The sequence below is a fragment of the Camelina sativa genome, chromosome 9 (genome assembly GCF_030686135.1).
Source record: "Camelina sativa cultivar CO46 ecotype springtype chromosome 9, ASM3068613v1".
Lineage (NCBI taxonomy): Eukaryota > Viridiplantae > Streptophyta > Magnoliopsida > Brassicales > Brassicaceae > Camelina > Camelina sativa.
In genome coordinates, this window is record NC_141888.1 from 26,054,534 (window position 1) to 26,074,804 (window position 20,271).

General features: G+C 36.0%; 3 protein-coding genes and 2 pseudogenes across 7 annotated transcripts; 2 read left to right on the forward strand and 3 right to left on the reverse strand.

Annotated features, from left to right (window-relative positions):
* Positions 1–3,480: 3,480 nt before the first annotated feature.
* Positions 3,481–6,145, forward strand: LOC104711417 (uncharacterized). Its single transcript, XM_010428115.3, has one exon. It carries the CDS (start codon positions 3,681–3,683, stop codon positions 5,988–5,990), a length of 2,310 nt encoding a protein of 769 aa, XP_010426417.1. The 5' UTR covers positions 3,481–3,680; the 3' UTR covers positions 5,991–6,145.
* A 42-nt stretch (positions 6,146–6,187) lies between these two features.
* On the reverse strand, positions 6,188–12,194 carry LOC104711418 (uncharacterized protein At3g49140). 2 transcript variants are annotated; one of them, XM_087463975.1, is made up of 12 exons: positions 10,065–12,194; positions 9,802–9,937; positions 9,628–9,724; positions 9,113–9,332; positions 8,658–8,760; positions 8,497–8,564; positions 8,048–8,191; positions 7,774–7,935; positions 7,328–7,636; positions 6,948–7,100; positions 6,744–6,839; positions 6,188–6,614 (listed from the first exon to the last, which is right to left on the reverse strand). In XM_087463975.1, the coding sequence occupies exons 1-12, from the start codon at positions 10,068–10,070 to the stop codon at positions 6,534–6,536; spliced, it is 1,575 nt and encodes a 524-aa protein (XP_087320101.1). In that variant the 5' UTR covers positions 10,071–12,194; the 3' UTR covers positions 6,188–6,533. The 2 variants fall into 2 exon arrangements, with proteins under 2 accessions (XP_087320101.1, XP_087320102.1); XM_087463976.1 differs by lacking the exons at positions 9,628–9,724; positions 9,802–9,937; positions 10,065–12,194 and having other exon boundaries at positions 8,658–8,774; positions 9,113–9,253.
* Positions 10,089–12,181, reverse strand: LOC104715456 (putative pentatricopeptide repeat-containing protein At3g49142 pseudogene; annotated as a pseudogene). The gene has a single exon (XR_015565252.1). The product of XR_015565252.1 is annotated as a putative pentatricopeptide repeat-containing protein At3g49142 pseudogene (transcript).
* A 3,402-nt stretch (positions 12,195–15,596) lies between the features above and the next one.
* Positions 15,597–18,869, forward strand: LOC104711419 (mitochondrial inner membrane protein OXA1-like). Of its 2 annotated transcripts, XM_087464578.1 has the most exons (8): positions 15,597–15,878; positions 16,439–16,899; positions 17,198–17,242; positions 17,389–17,447; positions 17,907–18,009; positions 18,107–18,238; positions 18,330–18,428; positions 18,617–18,869. In XM_087464578.1, exons 2-8 carry the CDS (start codon positions 16,897–16,899, stop codon positions 18,617–18,619), a joined length of 444 nt encoding a protein of 147 aa, XP_087320704.1. In that variant the 5' UTR covers positions 15,597–15,878; positions 16,439–16,896; the 3' UTR covers positions 18,620–18,869. The 2 variants fall into 2 exon arrangements, with proteins under 2 accessions (XP_087320704.1, XP_010426420.1); XM_010428118.3 differs by having other exon boundaries at positions 15,646–15,878; positions 16,439–17,242.
* Positions 18,870–19,326: 457 nt separating this feature from the next.
* LOC104715457 (agamous-like MADS-box protein AGL97 pseudogene) lies at positions 19,327–20,213 on the reverse strand (annotated as a pseudogene). The gene has a single exon (XR_015565571.1). The product of XR_015565571.1 is annotated as an agamous-like MADS-box protein AGL97 pseudogene (transcript).
* Positions 20,214–20,271: the final 58 nt, after the last annotated feature.

Below are 20,271 nucleotides of genomic sequence, written 5' to 3' on the forward strand. Positions count from 1 at the left end.
CATGATCTCGTTTAATAATATTTATTTTCAACGACAATTATTGCCTTAGCCATGCTAGCAGAAAACGACCTCACTCCTACTCGATCTCGTTACTAAATTGTCTTTGAAATAAAATGTCCGCTACTATGGAGATTGTGTAGCCGCTTAACCGGAAGTCACAAATTGGTTACGTTTCTTTCGGTTACGTACTCACATAGCCACAAATAGGTAAATAGGAGGAATTACTAGCTTCAATTCGATAAATCAAAACCAAACTTTGAAGTTTGAACCAGGAACATTTGATACATTTAATCGGATAGTTTAGTTCGGAGACTATTATATATGTCACTTTTTGGAGAGTTTTTACCGTAAAATTATACATTAAGACATAATTTCCAACAATCAAATCAATTTGGTTTGTTGATGGGGTTCCAACCCAATTGTTAAATTAATGAATATTTAATATAAAAATTATTATTAATTAAATTATAAGATGATGATGATGGCATCATACTGTTGACTATGATATATATATGTTGATATGATGACGATGATGGTGATGTTAATATGATTATGAAAATATGATGATGATGATGATGATGATGATGATGATGATGATGATATGACAATGTTGATGATGATGATAGTTACAAGATGGTAGTATGATGATGTTGATATGATAATGGTAGTATGATGATGATGATGATAGTATGTTGATGTTAATATGATGATGGTAGTATGATGATGATGATGATAGTATGATGATGTTGATATGATGGTAGACCGATGATGATGTTGGTATTATGATGATGATATTGATAATATTAGGTTTATAATGAAGAAATGATGAGCTAGTGGTTAACTCATAAACCCATTATAAACCAAACTCATTTGACTTAAGAACTCATTTAATCATTAACTTATTTAACCCATCAACTCATTAGGGTCAAAATTATAAATTCATTAGGATTCATGAGTTGAGTTGAATTGAGTTGGCTCATTAATCTTGACCCATTTTGACATCCCTAACTATAATACTTTCAATTGATACTAAATATTCATCATAACGTTATTAGTTTATTTCTAGTAATACAAAAATTGATTAAATACCCTGATTATAAATTTCACCAACCTGCATATTCTTATGATACAAATGCAAGTTTTAATTTTCTTTTTAAGTGCTTATTTACCATTATTAATATATTATTTTTTCGTTCTAAAATATATATAGAACTAGATATCTATTTTTTGGAGGGTTAGCCAAACAATCTGAATAAAATCATAGATTTGGTCTATTCAAAAACATATTTCTGAATATTTCATATATTCGATAAATTATACAGTCCAAAAAAAGAATCCAATTAAACCAAACTTAATCATTTTAGTTTATTTTATGATGTTTTTGAGTTACCACCCAAAATGTTTAGCCATGCGCAACGTTCATTTTATTTTATTTTTTCTGCTCATTGACAATATTATGTCTGTTTAAAATAATTGAATCAGAATATATTTGGATAAAATGTAGAATTTTACTTATTATATGATATATGTAATGGTTTAACTAATGTTTTAAAAATATGATCAAATAAAGATGAGAAGAGATTTTTTTTAACAAAATTTTCAGATGCTCCATTAATTAATAGTTTTATAAACAAATGATTTTGATTTCAATAGTTTAATTCCAAAACAATCATTAATAATTGCAATTAAACATAATCTCCACATAATTTCAGTTGTAATTAAAGTAAACATTTCTATGGTTTTCCTTGCCACGTAATTAATTAGTTTGTGTTTGTTTGCTACATATTTTGTTTCTTTAAACTGAATTTGACTAATGGAGTGGTACAACGATTATGATTGATTTAGGATGGAGGGGCCTCCGAAACACGAGTTCACCTTGAAGAATCATGAAAGCCTTTTACGCGCTCACGCCTTTTACAAACAGTTGTTTGGGGGCAACAGAGGATGGGAGTACATTAGCAGAGACTTCTGCGGCTAATAATACCCAAGTTGAACTCAAGTTATCGGACTCCTGCGGCATTGTGGTCTTGATTACATTAGCAGAGACTTCTTCTCGTCAATAAGTTATTAAAAAAAAAACTTATTTTATACTCACAGCTTCTTGTTTTGTTTCATTAATTTAATTAGTAGTGGGATTATTGTCGAGTCCCCTAACATCTCTGAGGCCATCGCCAAAGTCCGACTTTCCGGAGCCATCGTCATTTTACAAGAGTTCAAGCATCCTCCTATGGGACTTAAGTCGGTGTCGTTCTCTCTGCTTCTTTTTTTCTCCCTATCAAATCTCAATTACTAATCTTTTAGTCAGAAGTTCATTATCGGATCCTTGTATTAATTAATTGATCTTAACCTAGCTATTTCTTCCATATGTTTTAGTGGTTGTAGAAGAAAAATAATGTCGGCGGGTTGGAACAATGTACAAAGACAATAATTTCAACAAATTTAGGTATTTTTTAATAATAAAACTTAACAATGTGCACGAATCAAAATTAAATACAAGTCCAAACAATAAAATAAACTCAATGAACATGATGATTCCCAATGAGAACAACTAACGATAATAACAACTATTTTTTAGATCTATGTTTACTTTATAGCAAACATATCACCAATTTGAATTGATTGAAAAGATATTTTGACAATGTTTTTCTAAACAAGACGTCAATTCTAACAATTTTGTCTTTGTCTCTGTCTACCAAAACAATCGGAATAGATTTTTAGAAAATAAGCATATTTTGTACAAAATAAACCTTTAATCCCAAGTTTTAAACTTGTGGATTTACAAGAGCTTGAATATCAAATAGGACTATAAGGAGGAGTCCTTAGAATATTGGTAACAAATTAACCCTTAGAATATTGATCATTCCAAAAAGGAATTTGGTAGTTGGACTAAGAAAAATTCCATAAAATGTGTGTGTGGCCTAAGGTATAAATAAACCTTTGCATTTAGTCATATAACATAACTTTGTTATCGAGGTTTTTTAATCCTCAAAACCGTTATAGTTATTAATTGCAATTTATTAATTTATAGCGATTATTAATTTATCGAGTATTTAATTTATAGAGGTTTTACTATAAAGGTACATCCATGTTAATAAATAGAAAAACATTTAAATGATGCATATCTAGATATTTGAAAAAATTAAAAAAATAGTTATTTTTATGACATGTTATAGAGTATTTTATATCATTATAGTTTGAAAAATACAACATAATAATTGATTTATAGATGTGAGCTTTTGAAAAAAAAAATCAAAATGTTAAAGTATACATTATTATATAAACATATATATATATATATAACTACATGATTATTAGTTTATGGTATTATTGATATCATATTTTACAAGAAAATTTTCAAAAAAAAAAATATTATTTGAATTTTGCGACTTTTTACACCAATTTTGCTATTTTTTACACTGGGCCAACATTGGCCCAACCCAATTTGATAAATGGCATATATCCCAAAAGATTGAAATGACAATTTTATAAAAAGCCAACCTTGACGATTTCTCTGTTTATCTACTAGGGTTTTCTTTTTTTATCTCGTCGTCGAGTTCTCTTTAATTTTCCCTGTCGAATCTCTTTCTCTCATAGAAAAAGGTAAATTCCTGGGTTTTTCTACCAATCTCTTTCTCTTTAATCAACCAATTTCAATTTCAGTAGTGTAGGAAAAACAAACAATGTCGGAGGGTGTAGTAATCACTGAGCAGCCTCCAGAAACCACTGGATGGTGGGTAGAGAAAACTGCACGTATGGTTGCAGTAAAGGGACCGGAGCTTGAGAAGTTGATCTTGGACCTTAATATGGACAATAACATATTCGATTTTTTGAAAAGCTCAGACCACCCTTGTCACGCATTGTACCAGCAAAAGCTTGCTGAATACCGTTCTCAGCAGAATAATCAAGGAGGTGGATCTCAGGAGCCTGTATGCGATGCAAAATCCTACCTTCTCAAGGAGATTGAGCTTGGTGTTATTAAGTTCACTGCTCTGTTTGTGGCTCGTTATGGGGATATTTTTCGTGAGTCTTTGATGGAGACAGTGGTTATGAACCCTCGGTTTGACTTTATGAAGCCATCTGATAGCAACTTCACTCTTTATGATGCGCTTGTCGTTTCGTATTCAGGGGTATTAAAACCTTCCAATAATGGTGCTATGGTAGACTCCCTTGTTGATTGTTATTTCAACAGTCTCCAATTAGAGAAGCTGGAGGAAGGTGTGGAGACTGCTGTCATTGATTTGCATGCTTTTGTGGGTGGTCTTGACTGTTTTGCTCACATGGACGATGCTGTGTCACCACCTGAACGCCTTTCAATGATGATGCACTGGCCAATGCAGCCTCAACTACCTGATGATGCTTCAGCTACTCATGATTGTCTAGGCGATGCAGAAACTGCTTTTGCGCCTCCTCCTATAAGGATCACACTCAAGGAGCTTGGTATTATTAAGCTGACATCGCAGTTTGTGGCGCGGTATGGGATGCGTTTTCGCCGGGCTTTGATGATGAGAGTGGCTATGAATCCTCTGTTTGAGTTTATGTTTTTTCGCCCTTCTTCCAAGAAGACAATACGTATGAACCCTCCGTTTGAGTTTATGGATCCAACCGAGATCAGGTTCAATATATTCGATGTGCTTGTTGATGCGTATTCCAGAGTACTAGTGCCTTCCAAAAAACTGAAGAAGAGTGATGCTTGTACGAGGACCGTTCTTGAGAACTTTTCTAACTGTCTTCAATTGGAGAGGCTGGAGGATGGAGTGGAGGAGACTACTTTGATTGATTTGTTTGCTTTTGTGAGTGGTGTTGACTGTTTTGCTCACATGGACGTTGCTGAGTATTCAGCTACCATGCCACAACCTGAACGCCTTTCAGTGATGATGAAGCGGTTAACACAACAAACTCAGCGGCCTTATATGCTTTTGCAGCTTCCATTGGGATCTCAGCTTACTAATCACGGTGTTGGTAAACAATATGAATGTATAGGTGATACTTCTTTACGTGCTCCTATTCTAAGAAGCCTAACATTTAGAGTCCCTGCTATGGGGATCACACTTAAGGAGCTTGGTATTATTAAGCTGACAGCGCAGTTTGTGGCGCGGTATAGCTCTGAATTTTCGTGTGCTTTAGAGAAGGTACCATCGTTTGAGTTCTTGGATCCTTCCGATAGCCGTTTCTATTTTTACTTGGGGCTGTTTAATGCGTATAGAAAAGTGTTAAAGTCTTCTATCAAGCTGAAGAAGCCTGATGTTTGTATGTTGTCGACCGTGCTTGAGGGTTTTCACCAACGCCTTCGATTATGCGAGCTGCAGAAGGGAGTAGAGATAGCTATGGTTGATTTACATGCTTTTGTGAGTGGGGTTGACTGTTTTGCTCACATGGAAGATGACGACTATTCTGCAATCATGGATCCACCTGAACGTACTTCAATGATGATTGACCAGCTAACACAACCTGATCAGGAGGCTCAATCCTCAAGGGAGCAGCGTTTAAGACGTGGATATGATTTTCCATATGCATTTGGTGCTAAGATCACGCTCAAGGAGCTTGGTATTATGAAGTTCACAGCTCTGTATGTGGCGCGTTATGGGATGCATTTTTGTCACGATTTGATGAAGGAAGTGGTTATGAAACCTCAGTTTAAGTTTATGGAGCCAACTAATAGCATGTTCAGTTTATATAGTGTGATTGTTGATGCGTATTCCAGAGTATTAGAGCCTTCCGATAATGCCTGTACGAAGACTGTTCTTGAGGATTTTTACCTCCGTCTACAGTTGGAGAAGCTGGAGGTGGAGGAGGAAGAAGCTATGATTGATTTGCATGCTTTTGTGAGTGGTGTTGACTATTTTGCTGTTCTGGAGGATGCTGACTATTCTGCTTTAGTGCCACCACCTCATAGTCAGTTTGCAGACGCTTCAATGGGGATGATGCCACGACCCGAGGAACCAGAGGCAAAGAGACAAAAGCTTGACGACAACACAACAAAAATAGTGTGAAATAATATAGAACTTTTAAATTTTTACCTAATTCAATGGCTGTAAGTTACATGTTTGTTCTAGACAAAATCTTAAAACGTTACATATTAAGAAATCGAGGGTAGAAAGGGATTTAGGATTGTTTCCACTTTAACCTCTCTTGTGTGTTTCTTTCATATGCTTTGCCATCTTTGATAGAGCTAAAGAAAGCAAATCAGTAACCCGAAAGATCATGATTGATCAGTATATACCAAAATTGAGGTCCTGTTAGAGGGGATTTTGGCATGAGCAAGCATTTTTCTAAAGAATGGGTTGAAACTTCAATGCACAACTGAGTAACCCACGAACTTGAAACCAATTTAAAACAAAACTACACCGTTCAAAAATCAATTGAAAAATAGCTCCATGCCACAGATTTATTCTTGGGCTACATCTCCAAGAACTTGTTCATGTTTGTTCCATAAACCTACGCATTGCTTTGTTTGGAGTTTGGTTCATGGAATTGTTTTCTCTGGCGCAGCTTGACTGAAAACTACCACAGCATCAACACTCCTTCTGACTTGTTCACTTCGGTTGCTTAGACGGGTGTGTAGTTGGGAATAATAGTTCTCTAATTTGTCCTTCTGCGTTGTCTTCTGATGTTGCCTGCACGAGTTTCGATTGGCATGTAATGTTATAACATGATCAATTACTCTGTTAATTAAGACACAGTTTCTTTACATAACATAGATCAGAAACAAGATTTTAGAATATCAAAGTAGAGAACTAATTTACCCTTGTCGAGAATGCAAACCGCAATGATTCAATTTTAGCTCCTGCGCAAAGCCTGAGGTCAAAACCCAAGGAATCTATCTCAATCAACTTCACTTCCTGCAAAATAAATAATTTAGTTCGTAACACAACCTCAACCTACAGAAATTTCCTGTTAAATTTCAGTTCGTAACTAGAGCTTCTAGAGTTAAGTTGCAGCTAATTTACCTCTGCTTGAACACCGTTATGTCTCCAACACAGAGATTTGAGGGCTTCAGTTAGTTTATCACCAGATTCTTCTAAACGGCTTATGATTGCAGCTGATGCATGAGCAATAGCATCAGGTTGTGCTTTTCTGACATCTTCCACCTCAACTTCAGTCTGTTCCCAAAAGTTAAAAGACGCTAGTAAGCATAAGCTTGCAACAAAAAGAAGAATCTCTAGAAAAGAACTGAAGCTTGAAAAGGAGAACCATAAGAGTAGCAAAATATGAAACAAAGCAAGAACAAGCGTAACACAGTTTTCCAGATATGCAACCATGGTTAGATAGAAGAGAAAGATATTTCGCACGAACATGGATAAACTAGTTGAGAAGCTTTATTGCAAACCTGATCCCCTTGTGCTGTAATAAGCTGAATTCTTATCATCTCCAGCTTGTAAAATGCGACCACATTTCTTGGTTTTTCACCCTCCGATGAATCTATCTCAGATTCTTCACCACCTGCCTTACTAATGTCTGCAAGTTTCTCTTCTAAGTTTTCTGCATCCTTGTTTCCGCTCGTAATTGTAGAATTGCTGTCAGCAAGTCTCTTTTGGATATCTGAATAATCTTCCACTAAGATATGACTCAAAAGTCCCTGGATAGCAAGACCAGCAGATGGCTGATCCATCCAATCAACAGGATCATTCGAAGCAACCTAGATTTAACAAAAAAAAATGTGTTAAAAAGTTAACCTCAGTCATTCTATTTTAGCCTCAGGAGTTAAATGATCTTCCATATCGTTTTTATATAGAATCACAACACATTTTTTAGAATTTGAGACTATAAGTTAACCTCAGTCATTCTCTTTGCAAAGAACATGGGATGACAACTCCTCATTGTTTCCAAATTTGCCCAGTCTCCAAGCGATTCATCATCATCATCCTCATCATCATCGTCATCATCCTCATCATCATCGTCGTCTTCATCTTCATCCTCTAGAACAGCAACCCATTCCTGAAGTCAAGAATATCGTTCCTAGTGAAGCATGCTAAGACATGGCAAAAGTATTCCTCTCATAGACTTCCTTAGTGACTTAATATAAAAGACGAAATTTTTTTTGTTAAACCTCCTCATCTTCGTCATCTCCTGTATCCTCACTGTCATCTTCTCCTTCATTCTCATCATCATCAGTTTCAAAGTCACTATCAGATAGACCCATCAGCTCCATTTCCTTGATCATCTCCATTGTATCAAAACCTACTATTACTTGCTGCAATTCATCCACAACATCTTAAAGGTTAGTACATATTAAGGTAGAGAAAAACCTACACAGAACAGTATAATCAATAGAAACATATCGCTAGAAGGCTGCTTATTGATCCATATGTGTGCGTTTAGATTTATAATAATGTAGAATAAACAAAAGAATTGAAAAACGTCACAAGATAGCTGCTTTAGCTAATCTAACAGAAAAAAAGGAACAGATCTCTCATCTGACAAAGCTTGGAATCAAAACACTTGGAACATACCCCATCTTGCTACACATATAATGTAAGTAGGATATGCATAACATACCACATAGTTATTTTCAGAAGTAACAGACTGCATGACATCCTCATCCTCCTTTACTTGAAAGTATAAATCTGAAGAGCATTAGGGTAATTCAATTTAATTTTGATGGTGTTAGGTAGATTAAATCATGACAGGGAACTAAGGATGATTAGTTTTTCTCTTACTTCCATTCTGATCTGTTATATATGGTATATCTGGCCAGAGAATATTCTCATGAACTCCATCACCAATTGAACCTGTAAGCATCAGGGTTCCTTTATTGTTCACCTGAACAAGACACACTACGGGAAATGTTAGATGCACAAAAACGGATCATGAACAAAAATAAATACAAGAAAACTGAAAACGGAGGAACATATACGATGCAGACTTACATAGACTTTGACAAGATAAAAAAACTTTTCTCTACCACATAAGAGGATTCTATAGAGGAGTAGAGGACTACTGAAAATTGATAGATGAATATATGAAGCAACCCAACCCATAATAGGAGCAAGCAAAACTACTAAACACACTAACATGTGACGACAACAACAATGCATGTAATGTAATGCATTGGTCCAACAATGTTTTCACCAAAAAGATAGCTTATGCTGATTGAAAAGACGCAATATAACACCTCAATGATGGTTCTAGTAGTTTCTGCAGGTGAAAGCCTGGAATCTCCGGCATTCTGTGGCAAGGAGGTTCTGATTTCTTCTGAAGGATGATACCTTGATTTGCCAGTTTGCTTTTCTGGATCTGAAGATGAATCTACGTACTCTGCTGTGGCTTGAATTCGTTTCTTCCTTGGGAGTTTTTTTGAAAAATAGTCACCTTTGTACTTCAGAAGTCCACTCCTAGTAAAGTGCATATAAGTCAATTAATTTGTTTTACCACAAATATGAATGTGAGAATTTGAAATATCAAAGCAAAAATTCAAAAGAAACGATTTTTGAGACTTTGACTGGTTCCAAGGTTCACAGACAAAGTATCTAACGTAGTACTAAATTTTTAACATTCAAAGTTAACAAGAAACACAACTGCATTACTACTAAGTATCTATAAACGAAAGATAAGCCATTTAAAAACAAATCCAACCCGTGAAACTAATATCTAATTCAATGACGGAGCAAAGTCAATTTATCAGTGTACCCATCAATATGGTTTAGACGTTGAGGCTGAAAGACGCGGCGAGAAGCATAATGGAAGCAACTTCCTCCTTCTTCCGAGGTCGAATTAGAACGATACTCTGCAAAGTAATACAAAGCTTTTATGAAGAATGTAAAGAAAACATTCGAATAACAGAGAGAGGGGAATAGAGATTACGGAGTAACGCCGTCGAAGAGCAAAATCCGTTGGGGAGACGTAAGGCCATAACCGACTCAAACATCGGTAATACTACTACTGTTATCTCTAACCTTTCGCTGTCTATCTCTCTATCTCTGAGTCCTGAGCTCAGAAGCTGAAGAAGAAGGATTTTCAGATTAGCCTATCTATTTGGTGAATTTTTCATTACCAGTGATAACGTGTCATATTCTAATTGGTATAAACCCAACAAGATATTGTCTTAAAAAGTGTAAAACTCTCACCATCATCAAAACGCTGCGTTTTGATCTGTAATGTTTTTTTTGTTTAACATTTAGTTTCTCAGTCACCAATAGTCACCACAAGAGCAAACACCAAACCGGAACACATGAAATCTATTGGTGTCTCTGATGATGATCTCCCGAGAAGTTATCTGCGAGATGAGCTTTGCTGCAACATGACAATCTCCACAAATCCTAAGATTCTTCGTTATTCTTATGGCGTTATTACTGTCTTCTTCCACTGTGTTCATGAGAGCAAACACAATGGCTAACTTCTCACTGTGAACAGCTAAATGCGTTTCTTTATCTTCTTCCTCTACGTCGTGAAGTGCTGATTCTGAATCAGGAACATAACCTAACTCTTTCATTTTCTTTACAAAAACATCCAGCTCTCTGTATATCTCATCGGACTGCGGGTGTGACCTGTCGCCTACTAAGAATGTATGAATTTCTCCATTGACCTCAACATTGCTTGATCCGGGATTTTTCTTTAACCCTTTGCTCTTCATTATATGTCTGATGTTTGTCACTTCTTCCCATCTTCCAGCCTTTGCGTATATGTTAGAAAGCAATACGTAGTAACCCGATTGCTCTGGTGCTAACTGGAAAAGTTTATCAGCTGCTAGTAGACCGATTTCGGTATCAGAATGCACCCTGCAAGCTCCTAATAGCGCTCCCCAAACTCTCTCGTTTGGTTCCAATGACATTTCTTGTATGAATTTGTAAGCTTCTTTCACTTTCCCGGCTCGGCCAAGAAGATCCACCATACAAGCCAAATGCTCTAACCTAGGAGTGATCTTGTAATGATCTGTCATGAGTTTGAAATAACTCCGACCTTCTTCTAGTAATCCTGCGTGGCTACAAGCAGCGAGCGTTGTGACAAACGCAATTGAATCAGGGACGAGACCCGAATCTTGCATTTTCGAAAACAATGCCACTGCGTCACAGCCTTTCCCGCTGAATCCATAAGCTGAAATCATAGCTGTCCAAGACACAATATCACGTGACTTCATGTTCTCAAACACATCTCTCGCTCTGTCTAAACATCCACATTTGGCATACATATCGATCAGTGCATTCTCTAACAACAGATTTGGTATTAGCTTCTTCCTCTCAATGTATCCATGGATTTTCTTACCAAGAGACAGAGCAGATGTATCTCCACAAGCAGGTAGAACACTTGTGATTGAGACTGCATCAGGTTCGAACCCATCAGCCTCCATTCGGGAATACAACTCCACGGCTTCAACAGGCATCGCGTTTTTCATATACACACCGATCATCACATTCCACGAAACCAAACTCTGTTTCCCCATTTTGAAAAACATATCTTTAACATATTTAACGTTTTCAGGAGTTGTATTGCTCACTGCTGCTAACAGACTAGCCATCGTGCCAGCATCATGGCTTATCTTCACAGATTCCATTTCCTTACAAACTTGCAAAGCATCATCAAATCTCTGATTTTGCGCATAACAAGCAACTAACGAGTTCCAAGAGACCACATCTCTTCTTGACATCTCATCAAGTACAAGCCTTGCTTCAGATAAAAATCCACACTTTCCATACATAGAAACTAAACCATTACCAACAAACAAAGTCGAAGAGAGCCCAACTCTTGTAGCAGACCCATGAATCTTTTTCCCAATGAGAATATTCCCAGAGCAAGAACACGCCTTTAGAACACACGGGAAAGTGTAATGATCAGGTCTAACATTACATCCACACATCTTCCCAAACACTTGAATACCTTCACGATAAAACCCATTATTCACATAGCTTCTGATCATAACATTAATGATAATTACATTTCTCTCAGGAATTTCCTCGAACACCTTGCGTGCTGATGCCACATCTTTTATAGATGCATAAGCTCTCATAAGTTTAACACCCAAAGACGAATTGTGGCGTAAGTCTTTCATAATGACCCTGGAGTGGACTGTTCTAAGTGTTCTGAGATCTGGGTAAGTGTCAAGTACCTGACCAAGCAGGAGAGCTGTCTCCTGTGGTGAATCCTGATCGAGTTCCAATTTGGGTAGGGAAGATGATACTTTTCGTGATTGAAATTTTCTGAATTTCGGAAAACGGAGAAGACAGAGATCGACATTGATGCGTTTCATGAGCTTTGAAATCGAAACCTCATCACTATCATCAACGGCGTATATATAAGGCGACTAGCGAGATCAAATAGCAACGGTAACAAACTAAACCGGTTATAGAGGTTCAACCATCAATTATAGTTAAACCGGATCAGACCGGTCTCACATGGCCAATTGGGTTTTCACATTTGATGTTTTAACAAGGTAAATCATTAAAACTTGATTTTGATAAAGTCAGCTTTGAGCTTTTTAATCAGTCACAAGGTTCATAGCTTGTTAATTGTTAATTTGTTATATGTCCTTCGGACATATTGTCCCATTAGATTTTTTACTAAGTAGGTTTAAGATTTTTTCAAGGATTGTTTTACTTTAACATCTACATGGTCTTTTAATTTCACATTAATAATCGCTACAAATTAATAAATTGCAATTAATAACTATAATGATTATGAGTAGGGGTGGGCAAAAAAACCGAAATCCAAAAAACCGAACCGAACTGAACTGAAATAATAGGTTTGGTTTGGTTATGGTTAAGTCTAAAAATCCGTTTGGTTTTCATTTAGTTAAGCATTTGGTTTAGGTTTGGTCTGGTTAAAAACCGTAAAACCGAATGGTTTTTTTGGTTTTTTAAAAAATTTAGGATAAATTAGATATAATTAGTTTCTCCAACTTATAACTTTAAATTGTATAACAATATCAATATTTTTTTTCTTTATTGGGCTTATAGTTATTGATCTCTTAGTAATCTATCGAATTACAAAACTAAATTTGGATTCTATTTTTTTATTTATGTTTAGGTTTTACTTTTATGTTTATTTTTAGTTATGTATCAACTATCTATTTTTTAAAAGTATAAAATAACCATTAAAAACCGGAACCAAACCGAAATCGAACCGAACTGCAATACATATGGTTTTTATATAGTTCCATTTTTTATGAAACCGAAAAAACCATAAACCGAAAAAACCTAACCGTAACCAAACCGAATTACATATGGTTTCTTTATGGTTCCATTTTTATAAAACCAAAAAAATCGTAAACCGGAAAAACCGAACCTAAACCAAACCGAAAAACCGAATGCCCACCCCTAATTATGAGAATTGAAAAACGTCGATAACAAAGTTATGTTATATGACTAAATGCAAAGGTTTATTTACACTTTAGGTCACACACACATTTTATGGAAATTTTCTTAATCCAATTACCAAATTCCGTTTTGGAATAGTCAATATTCTAAGGGTTAATTTGTTACCAATATTCTAAAGACTCCTCCTTATAGTCCTATTTGATATTCAAGCTCTTGTAAATCTACAAGTTTGAAACTTCGGATTAAAGGTTTATTTTTGTACGAAATATACCTATTTTCTAAAAATCTATTCCGATTGTTTTGGTAGACAGAGACAAAGACAAAATTGTTAGAGTTGACGTCTTGTTTAGAAAAACATTGTCAAAATATCTTTTCAATCAATTCAAATTGGTGAGGTGTTTGCTATAAAGTAAACCTATATCTAAAAAATAGTTGTTATCATCGTTAGTTGTTCTCATTGGGAATCATCATGTTCATTGAGTTTATTTTATTGTTTGGACTTGTATCTTTTGATTCGTCAACATTGTTAAGTTTTATTATTAAAAAATACCTAACTTTGTTGAAACTATTGTCTTTGTATATTGTTCTAACCCGCCAACACTATTTTTCTTCTACAACCACTAAAACATATGGAAGAAATAGCTAGGTTGAGATAAATTAATTAACACGAAGATCCGATAATGTACTTCTGACTATGAGATTAGTAATTGAGATTTGATATGGAGAAAAAAAAAAAAGAAGAGGGGGGATCAGAGAGAGAGGTGCCCATAGGAGGATGCTTGAACTCTTGTAAAATGACGATGGCTCCGGAAAGTCGGACTTTGGCGATGGCCTCAGAGATGTTAGGGGACTCGACAATAATCCCACTGCTAATTAAATTAATAAAACAAAACAAGAAGCTGTGAGTATAAAATAAGTTTTTTGCTAAATCAAGATTGACTGATTTTTTTTATATTTAATAACAGAAGAAGTCTATGCTGATATATTCAAGACCACAATGCCGAAGGAGTCCGATAACTTGAGTTCAACTTGGGTATTATTAACCGCACAACTGTTTGTAAAAAACTTGAGCTCGTAGAAGGCTTTCAGGGTTCTTCAAGGTGAACTCGTGTTTGGGAGGCCTCTCTATCCTAAATCAATCATAATTGTTGGACCACCCCATTAGTTAAATTAAGTTTTAAGAAACAAAATATGTAGCAAACGAACACAAACTAACTAATTACGTGGCAAGGAAAACCCTAGAACATTTACAACTGAAATTATGTGGAGATTGTGTTTAATTTCAATTATTAATGATTGTTTTGGAATTAAACTATTGAAATCAAAATCATTTGTTTATAAAAGTATTAACTAATGGAGCATCTGAAAATTTTAAAAAAATCTCTTCTCATCTTTATTTGGTCATATTTTAAAAACATTAGTTAAATCATTACATATATCATATAATAAATAAAATTCTAGATTTTTATCCACATATATTCTGATTCAATTTTTTTAAACAGACATAATATTGTCAATGAGCAGAAACATAAAATAAAATGAACGTTGTGCATGGCTAAACATTTTGGGTGGTAATATGTGGAATTACCAAACACATTCAGATATCTTATAATATGTGGAATTACCAAAATTTTATGTATACTAGAAAACTCATTAATTGACCAAAAGTCCCGAAGATGTATGGGATTTGGCATAGAACTCATCAACTAACCAACCTCAAAACAAAAAAAAAAACAAAAAGGATCTTCATATACTTAATGAGATGTCCAAAACGTTTCAGTACGTTTCGTTACGATTATTTAAACCTTTCTTCAATAAACCTCAAAAGTCCCTAAGATGTGTGTTTTCATGCTTTGTACGTAAATTACCAACCAAACCATACGCAAAAAGTGTAATTTCTTTACCGGGTCATCTTGATCATATATCGTCAAAAAAATTCTACTTCCACTCCATGGGTCCCACTGAAAATCTTCAGGTTACATTCACGGGTGACTGCAACTGTGACCACTTATGTTACTAGTTACTAATCAAGCCTCCTAACCGAACACATATGACATATAATATAACACTTAACATGCAATCTTGCGTCCATTACTCATTAGCTTCGAATTTGTGAACTTCAATCTCATGATTATATCTTGAACAATTCTTTAGCAGTGTGGCATTATTCACACTTTGTAAGATAATTTCTTAAAGTAAACTCAGCATTCGTTTTGTAGTTTATTACAATGAGCTCATAGTCTTGGGTCAGAACCATATTCATTGAGCTATATATGAAAATAAAGTCAAAGTGAAAGTGCAAAAATATCAATTAATATTAAAGGTTCCGTCTCAACATCCTGTGAGTCTGTGACGTGGCACGTTTATTTGTTTTGATATTGCCAAAAAACGTCAAATAGTTACATTTAATTTCACAATTGGTCCTCTTACAGTTTTGTCGTCTTCTTCAGTGCGAGCGAGAGAGATCGTACGAATCGTTTCTGCAGGGGAAGGGTCATGGAACTGTACATATTGTTTGACCCACCGAGAAAACATGAGCACGAATCGAGGCTTAGCAAGTTCATTTCCTCACAAAAAACCCTAACTCCCCCTCGGCTCTGTTCTTCACCGCCGTGTAGAAATTTTGATCAGGTTCGTCTCTCTGTTTCATCTTAAAGCTTGTTTGATCATGATAGTGCTCTTTTACGATTGTATTTGTGCTCATTGGCTCTAAATTTCTCGTTTTCTGTGCTCGTTGGCTCTAAAGTTCTCGTTTTTAGTCTCTTCCTTTTTGTGTTCTGCGTATTTTTGTGCTCATTGGCTCTAAAGTTCTCGTTTTTAGTCTCTCCCTTTTTGGGTTCTTCGTTTTTGCGCTCGTTCTCTCTAAAGTTCTCGTTTTTAGTCTATCCCTTCTTGTGTTATGCGTTTGTGTGCTCGTTGGCTCTAAAGTTCTCGTTTTTAGTCTCTTCCTTTTTGTGTTCTGCGTATTTTTGTGCTCATTGGCTCTAAAGTTCTCGTTTTTAGTCTCTTCCTTTTTGTGTTCTGCGTATTTTTGTGCTCATTGGCTCTAAAGTTCTCGTTTTTAGTCTCTCCCTTTTTGGGTTCTGCGTTTTTTGTGCTCATTGGCTCTTTAAGTTCTCGTTTTTAGTCTATCCCTTTTTGGGTCCTTTGTTTTTGTGCTCCTTGTCTCTAACTTATCTAACTGTTTACAGGGTTTTGAGTAGATTCTGTTATGGCCTTGATACGCACGTTGTCACTCAGATCTTTGTTCAGTGCTCGTTGCTACCAACCATCTTGCACTGGTATCATTCTTCGTGACAATGAACATGGAAAGAAGCCAAATTACGGCTCTTTTTTTCATCAGAGATCCTTTACCAGCTCTATTCTCTCTCAGCTGCTCAGAAGCTCTTCTTCACATTTCTCTCTACGCCCTCCTTTTGGTGTCTCTATCTATCCTCGCTCTATGTCGACTTCTCATGTTCCAGGCTCAGATGTGAATGGTCTTGCTGGAACTACTATAGATTCGGTGGTGGAACATGTGGCTTCGCTGACAACTAGTCATCAAAGTTTCTGATGCTGCTATTAATCCTGTGGTCCATTTTGATGTTGTCCAGAAGATCATTAACAACCCCGCTCATGATTTATATCCAAAAATGGAGGCTACACAGATATGGTATCGGAACAGTAGGCAACATGCTTGTTTAAAGGCTACACAAATTTAAAATTAACAATATATCTCCCAAGATTTGTCCTTTCTTTCACAACCATCGACTTGAGCCTATTATCGAAGTTGCTGAGTGTTTGGATGATTCTAATTTCTAGCTATCACGCATTGCATTAACCTATAGCTTTGGATGCAAGTGTTTTTATGATGGGCAATCATACTTTACGTCTTTCTTGTGTGCTACATGCAGAATCAGTTTGCTCTTATTCTCTTCTTCTTTTTTTTTAACTACTGTTTGATACCCCAGATGCTAAGAGAACACGTTGCAGCATACGTGGAGATTCATGATGAGGTATCATAACTCTGCTTCTCTTAAAATGCCCTATTTTGTTACCATATTATTATCAGTCATGCATGAGTGTGTGACGCGAATCTTAACCCAAAAACATTCCCAGATTATATTTATTAAGTAGCAGATTTATATACTCTTTTGCTTAGGAAGGGGATCCAGCTGCTCTTGCTAGACATCTCAGAGAGATCGACAATTTGTTGGACGAGTAAGCACCTTTTTACTTCGTTGAAGTGTGTGATAGACTATAATTACAAGCTGTTTCATGATTTCTTTGGGCTTTTCTTCTACCTACTGCAACATTCCACTTCCAACAAAACTGCGGATAAATTGAAAATTATGTCACTGACCTGACTTCATATCCTTATAATATTGTTTACAGTAACATTGGTTCTATAGCTATTATTATAGAAGTCGTCAGTGGTTGAATATAGGCTCAGAGTTGAGTGTTTGAAATGTAAATGACTTTGTACGGAATGTTTCTTGCGGACAATCATATGATATGTGTAGAATTTGCATGTAAAATGCAGCATAAATCACCTGTGACAGAACCTCTTGCATGATACTCTGCACTGCAGCTAAGCTCTTTCATGTAAATTTCATATTAGTTGCATCTTGCATGCTTCCCCATATCAACCTAACTGTTGTCTTGTTTTTGATGATGTAGGTTTGGTGGTCTCTATAGTGGTACTCGTATTCTTTGTTTTTCGCGGGATGCGAAGATTATTTTAGGGTTACAGAGTTGGGCGTTTTGCTGCATGGGCCTAACAGTAAGAAACTCTATGATGCTTCATAATCAGTTCAGGCATGTGATTTCTTCGTATTTCATTAGGGGCTTCATCCCAGTAATATTTCTTTGCTCCCCAGATCAATAAAATGGCAGAGAAAGTAGCATCCTTTAAAACAGGCGGTGCACTATGGTTCACTGATCTTACAACGGCTGATACATCATTCATCTTCCCACTTCTAACAGGATTGACTTTCTGGATTGCAGTAGAGGTATCATTAACAGTGTTTTCGATATATATAACAAGTATTATGTTCTTGTGGTTGGTTGTGACTGATTTCTTAATTTCGAACATCATCACAGTGTGATGCAATCGCAGGTTTTGAAGGATTAATGCTCCCCAAACATTGGACACGGATGTGGATCATTCCCATGTTTGTTATGGGAATATTTTTTTCAAAGGTGAAGTTCTAACTTTTTTACCACGTAGGGAATTTGATTAAACTCAGAACAGATGATGATGTTAATTGTGTGTAAGTTGCAGGCTGTACATTGCTATTTGATAAGTTGCATGCTGTTCTCCATTGCGTTTATGCACGGTATGTTGCTGAGGTTGCTATATCTATCTGATCTATCTCTTTTGTGTGTAGTGATTCGCTGTCCTGGAGTGAAGAAGCATTAAGGCATTCCAGAGATCCCTAAATATTTGGCTATAATGTTGAACAAGAAGAACTTTTGAATGTAGGCAAGAAAGACGCATGAGTTTTGTGTAATCGACTGACCAAAAAAGTTTTTGTTTAGCAGTGTTTGTGGCATTTATTCACAGTTTGTAAGATATTTTCTTAAACTAAATTCAGCATTCGTTTTGTTAGTTTATACAATGAACTCTTAGTCTTTGGGTCAGAGATGAAGGATCATGGTACCACAACTCTGTTTCTTTAGAAGCCGTTTTACTGCAACATTACAATTCCATAAATTTCGTTCAGACCAATTGAAATATATGTCACCGACCTGACTTCATGCATATCCGTAAGATATTGTTTACAGCAACAGAAAAAAGAGAAAATGTCTCTGCTCTCAGTAGATAGTTCTAAAGAGGCTATAAAAGTCTAAAAGATTCGTATGGATATAAAAGTAGTCTTCAGATTCTGGTTGTTATGTTCAAGTGAAAGACGATATAAGTTGAGCTTTTTTGGAAAGAAGTTGATCAGTTTGTGTATGGAGTGTTTCATTAATTGCTGACACTATCGAGCATCCTTTGTAGTGCGTTTTATCACAGTTTGGGAAATATGGGAAAACAAGAGTGAAAAAAGAAGCTAAAAGTAGTTTTGGATGTTACGATCTCTCACATCTATTATTCAGTATAAACCAACAAGTTCATCATATTCTAAATACATTTTAGATTAACCCCTAAAACAAATACCATATAGCAGCTAGATATTACAGTGCAGTGCAGAGAAATACAGAACAGAGAATACTAGATATTAGTAGTGAGAAGTGTATTTAGGAATTAAAAGTTTGTAGATGCATAATAAAGAGCATCAATATCAATTTCATTGAAGAAATCAGAAGAGAAGAAGTCGTCGTCGTCCAAATTGATCATGGGCATAACTTGAGATTGAGTCTCATCATCAACCGAATCAAATATTTGATCAAAGTTGCTGCATCCTTCACCCACGTCGTCGTTTCCACGTAAAGTAAAAGAAGAAGCATTGTTGTTGTTGTTGTCCTTCTCCACTAGTACGTGTTGATGATCTCTTTGCAACTCCTTGAGATCGTGTAACATCCTCTTCATTGAATCAATCGCGTCGCCCAATTCCTCCGCATTCTCCGAATTGGCGAGACTCTCGTCTTCCCACCAAAACCCTAACTTTTCATCATCGTCGAGTACGTCATCCCGAGTCGGAGTCTGACCAGCGAGGAAAGCAGCGACAACGCTATCGACAGAGGAGTGTCCAAAAGTGTAGAAAGAGTTGTGTGAATTAGACGAAACCGGAGTAGCTAAGATTGCAATCTGAGCGTCGGAGAGAAGACAAAGCTCTGCGGCTTTGCTGAAAAGGCCCTTCCGACGTTTCGAGAATGTAACCGCTCGTGGTTTTTTCCCCTCTACCTTCTTCTCTGTATCAATCTTCCTCTTCAAGCCACCCATTGTTATTGATCGATGTTTTCGACTTCGAGAGATCAAATTACAAAACCAGAGAGAGAGACGATCAAATTACAAAACTGAGTTTTTTTAGTTTATCGTGTTTGCGTGTTGCGACTGCTGTGTTGAGAAACAATGTATACTGTATAAGTAGAGTATATA

What these genes read in the sequence shown, in the direction of transcription:
- LOC104711418 (XM_087463975.1), bottom strand. An exon ending in CGTCTAAACCATATTGATGG is followed by an intron (nt 9,333 to 9,627) that starts GTACACTGATAA and finishes GCACTTTACTAG; the next exon opens with GAGTGGACTTCTGAAGTACA. An exon ending in GGTTTGCATTCTCGACAAGG is followed by an intron (nt 6,615 to 6,743) that starts GTAAATTAGTTC and finishes AAACTCGTGCAG; the next exon opens with GCAACATCAGAAGACAACGC.
- LOC104711419 (XM_010428118.3), top strand. Translation starts at nt 17,135, where the DNA reads ATGCAGAATCAGTTTGCTCTTATTCTCTTCTTCTTTTTTTTTAACTAC. An exon ending in ACGTGGAGATTCATGATGAG is followed by an intron (nt 17,243 to 17,388) that starts GTATCATAACTC and finishes TCTTTTGCTTAG; the next exon opens with GAAGGGGATCCAGCTGCTCT. An exon ending in ATCGACAATTTGTTGGACGA is followed by an intron (nt 17,448 to 17,906) that starts GTAAGCACCTTT and finishes TTGATGATGTAG; the next exon opens with GTTTGGTGGTCTCTATAGTG.
- LOC104711417 (XM_010428115.3), top strand. Translation starts at nt 3,681, where the DNA reads ATGTCGGAGGGTGTAGTAATCACTGAGCAGCCTCCAGAAACCACTGGA.